We start from the raw sequence: 15,530 nt of genomic DNA, 5'->3' as shown, positions 1-15,530 counted from the left end.
GCATCTGAATATTTTTGCATACATCCACCATTATCACAGTTATTCTTTTTTGTTAAGAGAAAGAAATGAAACAAAATTTCTAAAGGAGTCTTAAAACACACTTCATAGAATCAGAGAATATTCTGAGTTGGAAGGGACTCATAGGAATCCATTGAGTCCAGCTCCATCTGGAAACAACCATAACAGAACACAGTCCCATACACTTTTCCTCTCATCTTTTTTTTTAATTATTATTTTTGTTTTGGGTTGTAGGACTATAAAACTGATGAGGGAGGCAGACCTAGAAGCATTGCAGGGGTACAGACAAACAACTCCAACAAGCAAAAGAAACCATGGGGCCCTCCATACCCTCCCCCATACAGAATACCCAGGCCTCATAGCTAGGTTGAATACCCAGAATATCCAGGCCTTGTAGGTAGGATGTGGGTGAATTGGCAACCTGCTCTTTGTGGCTTTGTGACAGCAAAAGGTATAAATAAAATGCTTGTTAAACACTGAAATTGCTTAGCTAAATGTGGCATCATGTCATTTATTTTGGAACTGTAACGTGCAATAAAGTATTGCTAAGTGCTAAATGACTGGTAAGCATGTCATTTATACTCCTGGTGATAGGCATCTCAAACAGATGATGGAGAACACATTGTAATCACGTCTTGAGGCAGCATCACAAACATCAGGATGCCACACAGTGATTAATGTGCGGGCTTTTTTTGGCTCTATCTAACAGAAGACTTGCCCAGTCTCCAGCTGTTAACATTCACATGCTGCTGGCTCAAAATAGCAGCTATTTATTAGTTATTAACTATTTCCTAGACAGCTTGAACAAGATGCACTACACAAATACATACATACAGATGTGGTTTAGAAAACATCTTTAAATTAAGACCTCCAGAGAACCTAACAGATATTTTTCACACTTCAAAAGCAATTCCCTTATATCACTGCTAGCCCCTTCTCCCTACACAAGCAGTTTATCACAGCAGTTCTGTTTTCAACAGACATTACTAAGAAAAACCTGCCCCTGCTTTGGGCAACTTGAGCACACACAAACAGGATAGGGAATCCAGACTAAAAGCAAGTTAATAATTCCCATCTAAAGCTGACTGTTCCACAATGGAAACCTTCTAACACAGAAGAAGGGAACTTGTATTGCCACTGTTTATGTTGGATCTGCACAATACTATTCATTAAAATAAGACAGCTCTGAAGAGTTGTTAAACCAGCGCTGTTCTAATCATGCACTACTGATTTAACAGATGGGACAATGAGTGAGGAAAATGTTTGATTAATGAGCCAGGTGTTTAACTTTGGAAGAGTACATTCAGAAGTGCGAATTTGAGGACAATGGACCTTAGAAGATAAGGCTTTCAGACATATAGCCTGGCTCTGTAACATGGAATCATAGAATAGAAAAGCCCTCTAAGATTATCAAGTACATCCCCAAAGATTCCCACCATGCCCACTAACCATGTCTCTCAGTACTATAATCTACCCCTTCCTTAAATACCTCCAGAGAAGGTGACTCTATCACTTCCCTGGGCAGTCTGGAATCTACTTTATTTAACACTGACAGCTTATCACTCCATATAGAGTGGAGCTTCAACAACAACAAAAAGAAAAAAAAAAAGAGAGAAGGGAGGGGAGGGGAGGGGAGAAGAAAAGGAAAAAGGAAAGGGAAAGGGAAAGGGAAAGGGAAAGGGAAAGGGAAAGGGAAAGGGAAAGGGAAAGGGAAAAGGAAAAGGAAAAGGAAAAGGAAAAGGAAAAGGAAAAGGAAAAGGAAAAGGAAAAGGAAAAGGAAAAGGAAAAGGAAAAGGAAAAAGGAAAAAGGAAAAAGGAAAAAGGAAAAAGGAAAAAGAAACCCCACACATCTTTATTTGGCTCCATTCCATAGATAATCATTCAATGGTTGCTTGAACAGTAGCCATCTTGGATCAGTTTCCCACGTTTAATGAAGTGTAGATATCTAATGTTGAGAGCTCTGTCAGTCTGTATCAGTTAAGTGTGAATCAGCTCCATAAAAAAACATGAGCAACTTTCTGACAAGACGAAACGCTCACAGTGTGAAGCAGTTTGTCCATACTGATTCATCACTGATTGGCACGGCTGGTTTAGCATAATAGCCTGAACAGCTTCTCATGCTGGCACTACATAGCATAAGCCAAACACTTGCAGCCAAAAGTGTAAGCATTCATTTGTGAGGAAACTCAAGAACTGTAATTAAATTTATCTTTAATAGTCAGAGATGTCCAAGTAGCTGCTTGCATTTAAGTTACACACTGAAGGTATAGGCCCAACACAGTGAGTCCTCCACTTAGCCAGACAAGCACTCACAGATATACAGAATTAAGAGGGAAAGTGTTTCTGCAACATTTTTTTGTTTGTACTTCACAGAAATTCACCTTTTCACTCACTTTTCATTGTGCCTGACAGTCTTTTTTGGGCTAGGATGTAAAGTGAGGCACACCCCAGCATATGGTGGGGGGCAGCTTACACAAAGGGAGCCTTATGCACACTCTACCTTAATATATAACTTTCTCCTCCCTTCTCCTTCATCTTTACACGGACCTGGGATATCAAGTTCACTTTCCTGAACTTCTGCTCTCTTCTTTCCAGTTCAATGAGTTAAAAGGAAACTTCACTGAGGGTTTTATGTTTTGAAATGAAGAATTGGTATCAGCAAAGGCCAAAAGCACACCAGAAATAAAATCAGCCCCTCTCAAACACCACTGATAGAAAAAAAGAAAAAGTAATCTTTTTTGGTCTACAGGTGGAAAATACTTCACACAAAGGACAATACAGGGACAAGCAGTAACAGTCAGTGGTCCATACAGAGCACATAGGAGGAAAGACTGGCAAGCAATGCATTCACAATGCAAAGTCCTGACAAACAGGAATTACAGGGTAGGATGTAAGAGGTTATCACTGAGACTAACAGCCCCAAGCCAAGCAAAGGAAAACAGAAACTAAGCATTATAACATTTCTGAGCAATTAACTGCTGCTCAGAAATATATTGAAGCTACTCATGAATGTAATATTTACTGGTAAAGAGAAATCCTCAGCCATCCAATTGCCATTAAAGCAGTAAAGAATGCTTAAACTTCTGATTACCAGGAATAGGAAATAATTTTTTCTTTCTCTGCATAATTGCTTAAAGGAAAATCTTCGTATGATTTTTTGAACACTTTCCCCCACTTCTGATAACAGAAAGCTTTCAAATTTTGGGTAGAATTCCCTATTTTATGAAATGTTGCACACAGCTAGATCCACTAACAGATATGTCAGGGACAATCCTTCAAATGGCCTGAACAAAACGTGGACTACAGCCAAAAACATATATACCAATTAATTATTTGCATGTAGGTTGAATAAAATAACAAGCCAGAAATCATGCACTGACAGAAATGGATGATACTTTCCATTTGTACATATCCTACTCTAGGTTACAAACATATATTCTGCAATCTTTAAATATTGTACTCTCTCACTGCTGTTACAGGAAAAAAGTTAGCAGACTTCCAGCAAGAAATAAAATGTGTTACTTACAAAAGTTGTGTTTTCCAGTAATAATGTAGTGGTATTTGTTTCTACATTCAGTTCAATAACATGTCCATTCCTATCTTTATACACCACTGCTGTATCTGCAACAACAAAGGCATTAACAATTAGCAAACACATTGAGTAAATAATACAACAGAGAAAACCAGCATATTGAAGTCATTCAAATACCTTTATTATGATATGCAAACAAGACTGAGAGAAGAACTGCACACATCATAATGCAGTGGGAGATGTCCCTGCCCGTGGCAGAAGGTGGAACTGGATGCTGTTTAAGTTTTTAAGTTCCCTCCCAACCTAAACCATTTTGTGATTCAATGTTCACCTGCCTCATGAGCTTAATGAGTTCATGCTCTATGGTACGTTCACTTCATTTAGAAACATGATTTTATTTAAAAAGAAACATTTTATGTGATAAGAACATATTCATTGGGATTGATGGGAATGAATTAACATCCTGAACCACAAAACAAAACACTCTGACCTAGAAATCACTGTCACTATGTATACCAAAAGCTGCCTACCAAAGGGAAGTTCTGCAAAAAACCTTTTTCTGGACACCACTGTCCCATATCTCCTTGGAAGCACTTCTAAGAAAACCTCTGTACTATTTTATATCTCTAGCAATTCTGTTGATAAAGATATGTACAATATCTGCAGACAGTCTGTGATCTCTGTGATGAGTGCAAGGCCACAGAATATCAGATCGCCAGGTCAGTGGCCTGCTAGAAAGGATTAAAACGATATGTTTGTAAAACATAAAACCACTGTGTCATAAAGCCTTGCATTTTTTTCCTCTTTTTACAAATTGCCTGAGAAGTTTACATAAGAAAAAAAAAAAAAATACACCTGAGCTAAAGAAAAAAAAATATGAATTAAAAAATTGTCATTCTTACAAAAAAAAGGCTTTCTGCCTTATTCATAATAATAGCTGCAATGATATAATAGATAATATACAATAAATTCGTAAACCATGATTAAAAAAAAAAACAGTTCCAAATTTATCACTGTTTCTGAAAAGAGATTGAGCACTGGCTAGTTCTGTGTTTCATTTAGAACTATTGTTAAAAAAATTGTATTTAATCAAGCAGAACTATTTTTTTATTCAATAAAAATGTGGAAAGTTCTAAATTAAGCCTAAAGGAAACACAGAAGAACTTTATTAATCCTCACTAATTCCTAAGAAATTCATTACAGTTATTTGAATTGTATGAAGAAGCAAGTAAATATGACTGGAGAAAAAGGTTATGCTATCATAAAAAATATGCTTCACTTATTCAGAAAAAAAATGTAGCTACATTTTAATTGACTGCACAGAAACTCCAGATATACAGCATTAGTGAATGTCCTCTGGTACATTCTGTAAAATTAATGAAGCCTCATTTAAAGAGTACACTAAGCTATTTCAGATTGTGGCTGGGAATTGGGATTGGGTGGATGGAATCTAGGACAGGATTTTCAGAGCTGCTGTTTAAGAAAAAAGATTATGTATCTTAGGAAATGTGGATTTTTCTTTATAATCAAAAAATCATAAATAAATCAAAATATCAAAATAAACATTAAAAAAAATCATTTGAAAGATAAGAGGCAGCACTTTGTAGAGAGTTATTTTGATTTCAGGTTACTGGCTAACACAGGACATTTAAATTTCTACAACTTTTAGATTTTCATGCACGTGTTTTCAGGTACGACAGCAATAAAAATTCCTTGAGGACCACACTTATAAGCAATATTAAAATACCATTAAAAAAAATAATAATAATAACAAAAACAAAACAAAACAAAAAAAAAAACACACCAGTTCTCTAGACAAAGAGCTGTACCCAGTCATGGACAAATCAGAGTGTAAGAAATGGAGCATATAATTAAGAAACACTAAACATCCACCAACAATGATCAGTGTTCATCTTCCAGTAGTACAGTGCATGGTGCATAGGTGAGCCTAATGCACTTTGCAGCCTGAACAACAATCATAGAATCATAGAATGGCCTGGGTTGAAAAGGACCACACTGAACATCTAGTTTTAGCCCCCCTGCCATGTGCAGGATCACCAACCACCAGACCAGGCTGCCTACAGTGACATCCAGACTGGCCTTGCATGCCTCCAGGGATGGGGCATTCGCAGCCTCCTTGGGCAACCTGTTCCAGTGTGTCACCACTCTCTGTGTGAAAACTTTCTAATTTATAACCTAAATCTCCCGTCTCAATTTAAAACCATTCCCAGTTGTCTTATCTCTATCAACCCTTGTAAACAATATCAGAATAGAACTCCTTTTCAATCATCTAATCTTCCAGTTGTCCAACGTGCCATCAGCTCTTGTTCAACAGGATTTTTTGTGTTTTATTAATTAAATCCTACCAAGACAATTTCACTCACATAAAGAAGTTGGCATTAAAGTTACTAACAGAACCAAGACTAAGTGGCTCTTAGGGTTCTTCTCACATAATGTGAAACAGCATTTGGAACTGCAGATACTGTGAATGATGTAAACCAAGGCCTTTGTTTTCAATTCAGAATGATATTTTATTTAGATTATGAGTATTGAAAATTGACAGTCAGAGACCCCTTATAAAAGGCAGATGTTAGTGGATGATAATCACACCTTTCACTAAACCTTGGCTTCCATCTCTATACTGGATTCAATTGTTAACTCCTGAAGTGCATAAATTTAAATGAATGTTTGCAAAATGCCTGGAGACTCTCAGATATAAGAAAAATCCATCAAAATATCACACAAGTTCTAAGAATAAATACGATCTTCAAAAGTAACCATATCAAATAATACTGAAGTCTTATTCCAGTCAAAGCTTGCAGGGCACTTCTCAGGCTGGATAATGGGGTAGTTAATGGCCACAAAACATGATGATTTTTTCTACTGATAACCTAGACGCAAATAAGAGCTGTAAACATATTTGCTTCTAGTTCGTCTTTGAACCAGAGTCATAAAGTCTACAGTAGAAAATAATACCTAGTCCTTAACTGTCTGTTCAAACAGATTGATTTATTATCTTGGTATCTTTGTGATATAGAAGTTCAGAGATCCCCTGCACTTCTCAAAGTCACTCAAAGGAGCAAAAACAAAGAATGCTTGATCTGTAATGAATTAAGAATAGTACCATGCAGAAAACAGAGCATTGAGGAGATGTATTATCTGAGGACATCACTAAAATAGAAAGCATAATGTCCTGAGCTAAGCAGAATGTGAGAAAGCCTCAAAGAGCACCACATAATTTCAAGCCACCTTCCCTAAGTGATGTACACAAATAACGCGTTGAAAATGTCCCACGTGTAATAGTTCTGCACTATTAAAAGGTGAAGAAAGATAACCAAGGGTCTTTACATAAATTAACTTGACATCATTCCCCAGTAAAATAGCAGCACAATAAATCCAGGATTCTTCCTACAAAATACAGGTTAGCAATATAATTCACACTTGATAGCATTTTATGGGGTATAAAACTTGTCAAAAAAATTTTGACAAGACTATGTTTGATAGAGGAAACTACTAAGAATCTGTATATTGGGGTTTTTTTGAAGCATTTGCCTTCTTTTATGATGCTGTGGTTCCAAATCACATGTGATTTACATTATACCATATTAATGGAAAACACATTAGGAGGACCAAAAATGTTATCAACTAACAAAAATAATAAGAAAGATAGGCTACTCTGATCAGTGATCTATCTCCTTTGGTTCACACTTTATATCTTTATGTCAAGAATTAGTTTAGTCTGACAGCGGATAAAAATATTAAAGGTTTATTTCAGATGGCTGCTATGATCACTTCTGGCTTGGAATCTGTGAATTAAATTCTACAGATTTTGTCATCCCCTTTTGCAATGAATCTGTGGGAATACAGGACCAATATAACTTCTGTTAGTAGCTTTGTGTTAAGACCATTTTAATAAAAACTCAAGCCCTTGTGGTTTTCTTTCAGTTGACTGTCTATGAGATCAAGGCATATTTATTTTTTCATCCGATTCATAATTTGTCTCCTTTTTGTGCCTTCTACTCCACTTTCCTACAAGCTATCAAATATTGATTTCAGCTGCCGATGAGATGCTGGGGTTGGTTAATGATGAAGCCTTGTTCAGAGAATCCATATGGGTGTACACCTGCTACAATACTCACAGTCACAGCACGGAAATCCCCCCATCTCAGAAGAAAAATTGTTCCCAGGCAGACAAAACAGATTACCTTCCTTCTCCCTTCCACTTCCTAACCTGCAGTGTGCAGATCCGTTTACCTGCAGGGTCCATTTGAGGATGCTTTACCAAAGTGATTCTCTTGTATGCAGGGATTTCAGTGCCTATAAAAATCTTCCTTGATTTTTTGTATCTATCACGTTTAAAATTTTTCATCAGAATTAGAGTATCTAGTTTAACTAAATATCTAAATATCACAAAATAAAAAACTTGTTTTATTAAACCAGCAGCATGAGCCCCATCTTAGCTAATTCTATAATAACTTCTTTACCCTCATTTACTGAATTGACAATACAACTGAAAAGCTACAGGGCTCATTTGCAACACTTACTTTTCCAACTAGCATCATACAAGTTCACGTTAACTAAAATAAATTATTTTTAATTTCTAATGAACAATTCTGTTATTTGGAGGGAAAAAAACAGACTAAATCCCAAGCTGAATTATACTATCATCATTGAAAACCCTGAATTAAGCCAACAGAAGAATTTGGCACAGGGTCTATGTGGCCTTTTAACAAATTTAGCTTTCTGAAAGCAGGATATTGAACCATGGTGGTTTATTTGATGAGTATAGGCTTTCATTTCACATGTCATTGAACTTAAGCAACTCCTCTTGTAATCTAAATTACAGACTAGGCTGAAAGGGACAAGGTCTCATATACTTGAAACTGTCAGATATTAAGGTAATAGAACAGTATTAAGAGTGTAACTAACATTTCAAAAGTAAAGAAAATAGATGGAAATGCACACCACAAATAGTGAAGATATGCTCTACAATACCTAATAAGGAAATTTCAGGGCAGTATTTTGAAATTACTGGTAGTGTTACACTGAAAATTGCAAAAGCTTATTTTCCCACTGAAGGTACTGAGTTTCTGTTTGTTTAAATAATGTTATACACTGCCACACAAAACAGCCTATCACTCCTCTTTTTTCTTATATTTTACCTTTTCTTGAAATAGAAAAAGGTTGTTACTTTGCTGTCAACATATGCCAATCAGCCTTTGCTGTACACAGTATTATTAGAACTGCAGATGGTATTTCATTAAATTGATTATAGAAAATGTCATGCTAATTAAAATAGAGAAAGCTTTCTGATTTAATGAACAGGAGGTGCTAGACAAATCTTTTTCTAATTAAGTGCTAATTAAATAAAATAGTCATTTACAAAGATATTACAGATACAGATGAAATTCCAATGTGCCACACAAATCACATGTCACCTGAACACTTCTTTTCTAAAAGTTTAGTCTCCTGTTAGTGCTGCTTTGAGGAAAACATTTATTTCACAGTCGTGTTATAATGTAAAACATCTCCTGTCTTCAGAATTAATCTTTCATTACATAGAAAATACCTTATTCAAAACAGTTTGCAGTGTTATAGACACAGGTACCTAATTCCTGTACTTCTCAACTTCCACGGGCCTTCTATTTCGCACTTCCTTATAATCCAAAACCAGGTGATCTTCTAGCACACTAGTTAGAGAAATGGAAGCAGCAGATGTAGAGTAGCATCCCTCCAGACACAACCAAATTAGCTCTGCTGAGAAGGTCAGCTTCCCAGTTACTGCATTTCTATTAATGTGAAGACAAATACTGATGGATTCAGCAATATATATTAAAAAAAAACAAACAAACAAAAAAAATCCACAAAAAAACAAAAAAAAAACTGGATTATTATTATTATTTTTTTAATTACACTTTATTGTATATTGTAACTTTGTGCAGAAAGGGCCAATGAGCACAACATAGGAGTGCGGACATTTGCATAAAACTCCAGAATAAAGCAATCAGCCATTTGGATGGGCCAGGACAGTTAAAATCTCCATCCTTTACCAATGTCTCTTCTTTTCCTTATCTTCATAGAATCACAGAATTGTCTGAGTGGGAAAAGATCTTTAAAGGTCATCTGGTCCAACCCCTCTGCGATGAACAGGGACACCTACAGATCCATCATGTGATCACAGACTGATCTAGCCCAATCTTGAATGTCTCCATTAATTAGGGGACATCCAGCACCTCTTTAAGCAAGCTCTTCCAGTGTCTCACCACCCTTATCATAAATATGCTTTCCTTACATCCAGTCTAAATCCCCCCTTTTAGTTGGAAACAATTTCCCTTTGTCTTATCACAACAGATTATGCTAAAGAGTCTGTCTCCTTTCTTATAGCCCCCCTTTATACACTGAAAGTAGACAGACAGACAGATAATGTGAAATGCATCCAATCACGGAGTATAGCTCTGTTCCAGAGTCTTTACTGGGGCTCAGCCCACGCACATGCTATGAAACTCTAGTGTTCTGTTAGCTTAACTGTCACAACAAAATTAAGCCATCATATCCAGATTTCTGAAAAAGATACATTTCTCTTCTATGTACTGCTACAATAACACAAAGTCATTGCAAGTTGGAAATTTCCAAGTTTTACCTAAAGTTTACCAATTTACTCACTGTTAACTTAATAAATCTTATTGTCTTCTATGGCAGAGAGCAGAAATAGCTTGCCAGACCTATTTCTTCTCCAGTACTGCTGGATGGCATAAAACATATTTCTGCTATTTCTCCTGGATGAAGAAATTTTCCTATGGTTCTCTCCTGTTTCCCTGGGACTCAGCTTAGGGTTGAGTGCAGCAGCTGTACACAGACCTACTTGCTCAGACTTCCCAAATCCAGGCTGCTCCAGTACAGTCTTTTTCATTTCTCTATTTCAAGGGCACTCTTGGAACGACACAGCTACAGCTAAGTTCCAACTTTCTGAAATGGTCAGTTCATCATGCAGATTAACATCTGGCTCTCACATTATATAAGGAGATAATAACAAAAAGTTGAAAGAAAACAGGAGCTATGCCATAACTCATTTCCTGTCATAAGTGATAGAAGTTTAGAGAATAATTGGGCAAAGCACTACAAAGGAAATGAATAAAAATAAATGAAAATGCAAAGATCTAATTGTGCGCTACTATAAATGGGAAGCAATTATCTAACTCAAACAGCAATCAGGTTTTGGACAAAAGCATGAGATTTGACTACTTCTATCATTCCTCCTCATCCTTTCAACACTGTGCTTCTTTTAATGCACAAATTTTCAGCTGTATATGTCATTACTGCAAGGAAAATGTTACAGACACCCATTTCCCACCACAGAAGAAAGCACCAAATGTGGTTTCATGGTGTTAAAATCCAGGGTAATAGACTTGTCTATTACTCCATTCCAGTTTGTTTGAAATGCAATTAACAGTAAATCAGAACCAAGAGCAAGAGTAGGGGATGTGACAGTAATTGTGACAAAGAGCTTTCCTAGTGGCTACATCGTGGCTTTCGCACTGTGCAATGCAGGCAAAGCAAACCTGGTCCACTGGGTCCACTACAGCACTTTTATTTTGCTGTTCTCTCTGCAAAGAGTAAATAAAGACTTCAAATCAGAAAAGCTACTGTACTGAGGACGCAAAATACTTCACAGGTGTAAAATAATGAAAATTAAATTAAAAATTATTTGTTTTTCCCCTCCTCTGACACTGTTTCACTGTCACCGCAGAACAGAGAGATACCATTTCATCAGTACAGAACAGTCCATCTTCTCCTAAGCATCACACAAAGCTGCTCAGGTTCCCCAACTCTTTGGAAACATTTCCGTTCAGGAATAAAAAAGGTGATCTCCAGTCGCTATCTTGCATTGTACCAAGGCTCATTACTGAACCAGCCTGGCAACAGACTCACTCAGCTGCTGTCCAAATAATTTACATGTCCCTGGACTATTAAGAAAATCGGGGATCAATTTGTCAGCCTCAGTCACAGCTTACCCCAGGCTCTTCCCCAGTGAGATTATCAGGTATCTCAGTACAGCAGCACTTCTCTGACAGCCTTGGAAGCTGACCCTTCTGCTGAGAGTACTGAAAGGACAAGTCAGATGGGACAGGAACAGATCTCCCTTGGAGGAGAAAATGTGGTCCAGGTCAGACTTCACACAGATTACAGACTTGGCAGGGCTGCATTTTGGATAATAAACAATGATTTCAAGGTAGGAAGATTTATACGCTTCTCTGCTTCTGTATAATTACAATTCTCAAGTAAAGATGGGCATTTCAACCTGCAACAGAAATGTGAATTTCCCATGCCTTTGAAACTCCTGACAGCTCAGCATTGCTCCTGCTGTGGTGCTCTATTTGTGACTGGGACCTTCATAGGCAAGCCCAACAAGTGAGACAATTAAAATCCAGTGACTATATCCCTAACACAGTAGAAGATGAGTCTCAGTGGCAGCCACAAGGCTGCAGCTTGCTCAGCCCCACTTGCCCCCATAAACACGTCTCAGTGAGCTGCTCCATGAAAACTGTGCCAACTCCGGAAAAGGATGAAGTAAGCTTCATATTGAAGAGATCCTAATCAAAATAGAGGATACAGAGCATAACCATTATGTAATGTAACCTCTCAACAATGCATGAAAGCAAAGATAGTTTAGAGCCAGATTATTTGCCAGTGCACAAACTTACAGATGGCTTTGTGGAAAGCATTCGTAAGTATACATAAGTATTCACAGGCACTTAAAAGGAGAAATAAATATATCTACATAATCAAATCAGCTTTACACAGATCTTACCAAACATTTGATTCAGAACTGGCTACTCTTTACCAACATATTTTGACTCCATCTTTGGCCAATGAAATCAGAGGACAATACATAATGTCTCAAAATCAAAAATTCATAGCATCTCATTAAATACTAATTTTTAGAACTATAATGGTGGCAAATAACATTCAAGTTTGGTCCTCCGTTTTCCTTAATTTTTAATGACTATTCACTTCTTCAGAATAAGCCTTCTACTCTAATGAAAACAGCAATAAACAAATGTACTGCTCCTGTATTCGCTACTACACAAAAAATTACTTCATTAGCCATTACACAAGCAAACCTTCCCCTATAAAGAATGGGTTGATCATTAGAAACCTTGAGCTATGGTCAGTACAGGGAGAGAATAATCTAAGAACAAAAATAATATTTATTGCCTATTGGACTGTCCCATAATATTCAACAACTAGAAAAACATTTAATTCCACTCAGTCTAATTTGAATGACTCTCTAATGCTTTTCCCATGACTGGTGCACCACGGACTATATGCTCATTCACAAATGGTACTGAATGTGGCCCACAGTAAAGCCCAAAAATGATTTTTTTAAAATTACTTTAGGTTTATTTAATAATATTAGAAATATTAATGCTTATTAACCAGCAAAAATATAAATTGCTCAAAAATATACACCTGCTCTCTTCTATTTTGCAGTCATTAACTGCAAAATTAATGCTACCACTGAAAGTGAAATTAGAACTATAAAATATAACCTTGAACAATAATACATCTGTATGCAACACAAATGATTTTAATACATTTTTGTCACTATGGTTGAAGGTATAAAAATTCAGCTGGATTTTAGTCCATTTAATCTTAGCTCTCTTCAGCATGATTTTTACCACGTGTTTCAATTTCACTGCATGAAAGTCAACATCTTTGCAAGAGTCTTAACTCTTATCACTGTTAACATCCAGGCTGTACTGGAAGTAATGAGAGTTTTGCTTCACACACAATGGACACAGAAACTTAATTGCAGGTAAATGTCACTGAACAACATAATAAGAGGACTTGCCTTTGTAACCACCGAAAGACAAACAAAATATTCCAAGTTATTAAAATAAACAGAGGTAGGCAATTTTCTGCTCACAGAAATATTTAATGTGTGAACAGCAGATGTGTCATTCTAATTTATGACAATAAATGTTGATTCAATGAAGATCATTAGTACTTGAGATCATGCAACCAGAAATACGTAAATCATATCAGGGTGTTTTTTGCTGATTTCATTTAAATCTTTTTTTGTGAACTTAAAATAGTAACTTATATATTTTTTCTTTTCTACTGAACACTTGCCTGGACTTTGGACTGGAATTTCATGTTCAAAAGTGACACATATCATTAAAATTTTGGCCCAGAAATAATAAATCCTGCGTATCTCAATTTAATTTATGAAATGTATGCATTTAAGAGGTTTTGTTCTCATATGTGTTCATTACTTGCATTATTTACCACACTACCAGAGTTCTCAGAAAATAATCACGCTCCCTAATTTGAAAATTAAATGCTGAGAGTTTAGGCCTCTAATCAACACAGATATGAAAACAGAGATTTGGCATTAACATTTGAAAACATTGGCAGAACTTCCTTTGGCATTCAATTCTTGCAGATGTCACTGTCTGGACTGGACATGTACAAGACACATGAAACAGGAGTTAGGCAAACAGTTCCAATGCACCAGATCACCAGGACAGTGCTTATCTTGATTCAGCAGGTTCTCATCCCACTTGGCACAGTCAGAGCACACTCCATAGAAGTAGAAAGCAGGATTAGATGATAAGATGTCTCAGGAAACTGTCTTATCTCCAGGATGCAAACAGAAAACACAGTCCTACAGTTCAAACTCACCCAAACCACCTTTCTGATACAGGTAATCAACTAACACTTCTCATAGTAACTTGGAAAGAATTCTGATGTACTGTGGAACAGTCATCAGAATATTTTACATGGCTCAAAGATGAAGTTTTGTTCCATAGGAAAAGAGACAAGGCATTAAGTTTCTATCTCAAAATTATCTTCATGTGCTTTATTTTACTTCCTTCAAAATTACAAAGGTGATATGTTAGCTGGGGACATTCTGCGTAGCTGATCTAAGCAATTAATTTAAAATAAAATGTAGCTGAACAGAAGCATTACAAGAAGAAAATCAAGGAAAGGTTGAACAATGGCACTCTCTTGGCAAGGCAGCAACTGTTCTTTAATAGCATGAACATCTGGAGGCAATTAGACTGCATGTTACCCACAGGGGGAGGAGCTCCATGCTGCTCCAGGTGTGGTGTGCAAGCAAAACAACAGAACTTTTCTCCAGACTTCAGTCATAGATTAGCATCAAAGAATAAATATTTAAATTATGGTTTCAAATTTATTCTACTGATTATTCCAGGGAATTAGACTGCTTAGCTGCTCCTGATCATGTAATTAAGGCAAGTCGCCTTTTATTTTACATTTGAATTACTTTCAGATTAACATTATTACCAACCAGAACTATTAGCCCTGGTTTTCCCAAAGAAAAAGTAGATACCCCATCACTGCATCACTGAAATACTAACTCCATTAGTAAATATACACTTGTCAAAAACAGCTTTAGATCTATAATAATTAAATGGAACCAGAATAAGCACCGCTACGTCATGCAGAAACCGATAACTGAAGCATCCTTATTTCTTCTCCTGTATGCCACTATCAAGGGCATACTGCAAGACACATAAAAATGGCTGATCCACAAATATTAATAGAAACAAAATTAGATGTTGTGCCTTTGGCAGAATTTCTGTAATAAATCCTTTCCTTGGGAAAAAGATTAAATACTTTAACTAAAAGAGATCTTCAATTGCTTCATGTTTCTTTCATCATCTTTATGAAACATTTTTCTGATGATGACTTTATGAAGCAGATTTTCTTCTATTATTTTCACTTTGCGTGCAGCTAAAAACCTCCATGCACCAAATCTGCAATACAGACAAGCTTTCCCAAATGCAGACCAATTTAGTCTTTATTCTGTTTTAACTTTACTCTAGTTTAAATGTTGAAATTGAAGTCACTGCAGGGAAGCTACTTAGCACTTCCACACAGCCATCTGCAGTACATGAAGCAGAATTTGTCTTCCAGACAGTGTAGTCCAACTACATAAAGGCTGGACAGG

At 36.5% G+C, this 15,530-nt stretch overlaps 1 protein-coding gene across 3 annotated transcripts in view; it reads right to left on the bottom strand.

The window, feature by feature from the left end:
* The window catches only part of DPP10 (dipeptidyl peptidase like 10), a 396,750-nt gene that overhangs the window by 131,251 nt on the left and 249,969 nt on the right, over positions 1-15,530 (bottom strand). For all 3 annotated transcript variants that reach the window (XM_052675376.1, XM_052675375.1, XM_052675377.1), the window contains exon 4: positions 3,545-3,639. In XM_052675376.1, the coding sequence (XP_052531336.1) occupies positions 3,545-3,639 (95 nt within the window). The remainder of the gene's footprint in view (positions 1-3,544; positions 3,640-15,530) is intronic.

The sequence above is a fragment of the Tympanuchus pallidicinctus genome, unplaced genomic scaffold, assembly GCF_026119805.1.
Source record: "Tympanuchus pallidicinctus isolate F22 unplaced genomic scaffold, pur_lepc_1.0 scaffold15, whole genome shotgun sequence".
Taxonomy (NCBI): domain Eukaryota; kingdom Metazoa; phylum Chordata; class Aves; order Galliformes; family Phasianidae; genus Tympanuchus; species Tympanuchus pallidicinctus.
This window is presented reverse-complemented; position numbering and strand designations above follow the sequence as displayed.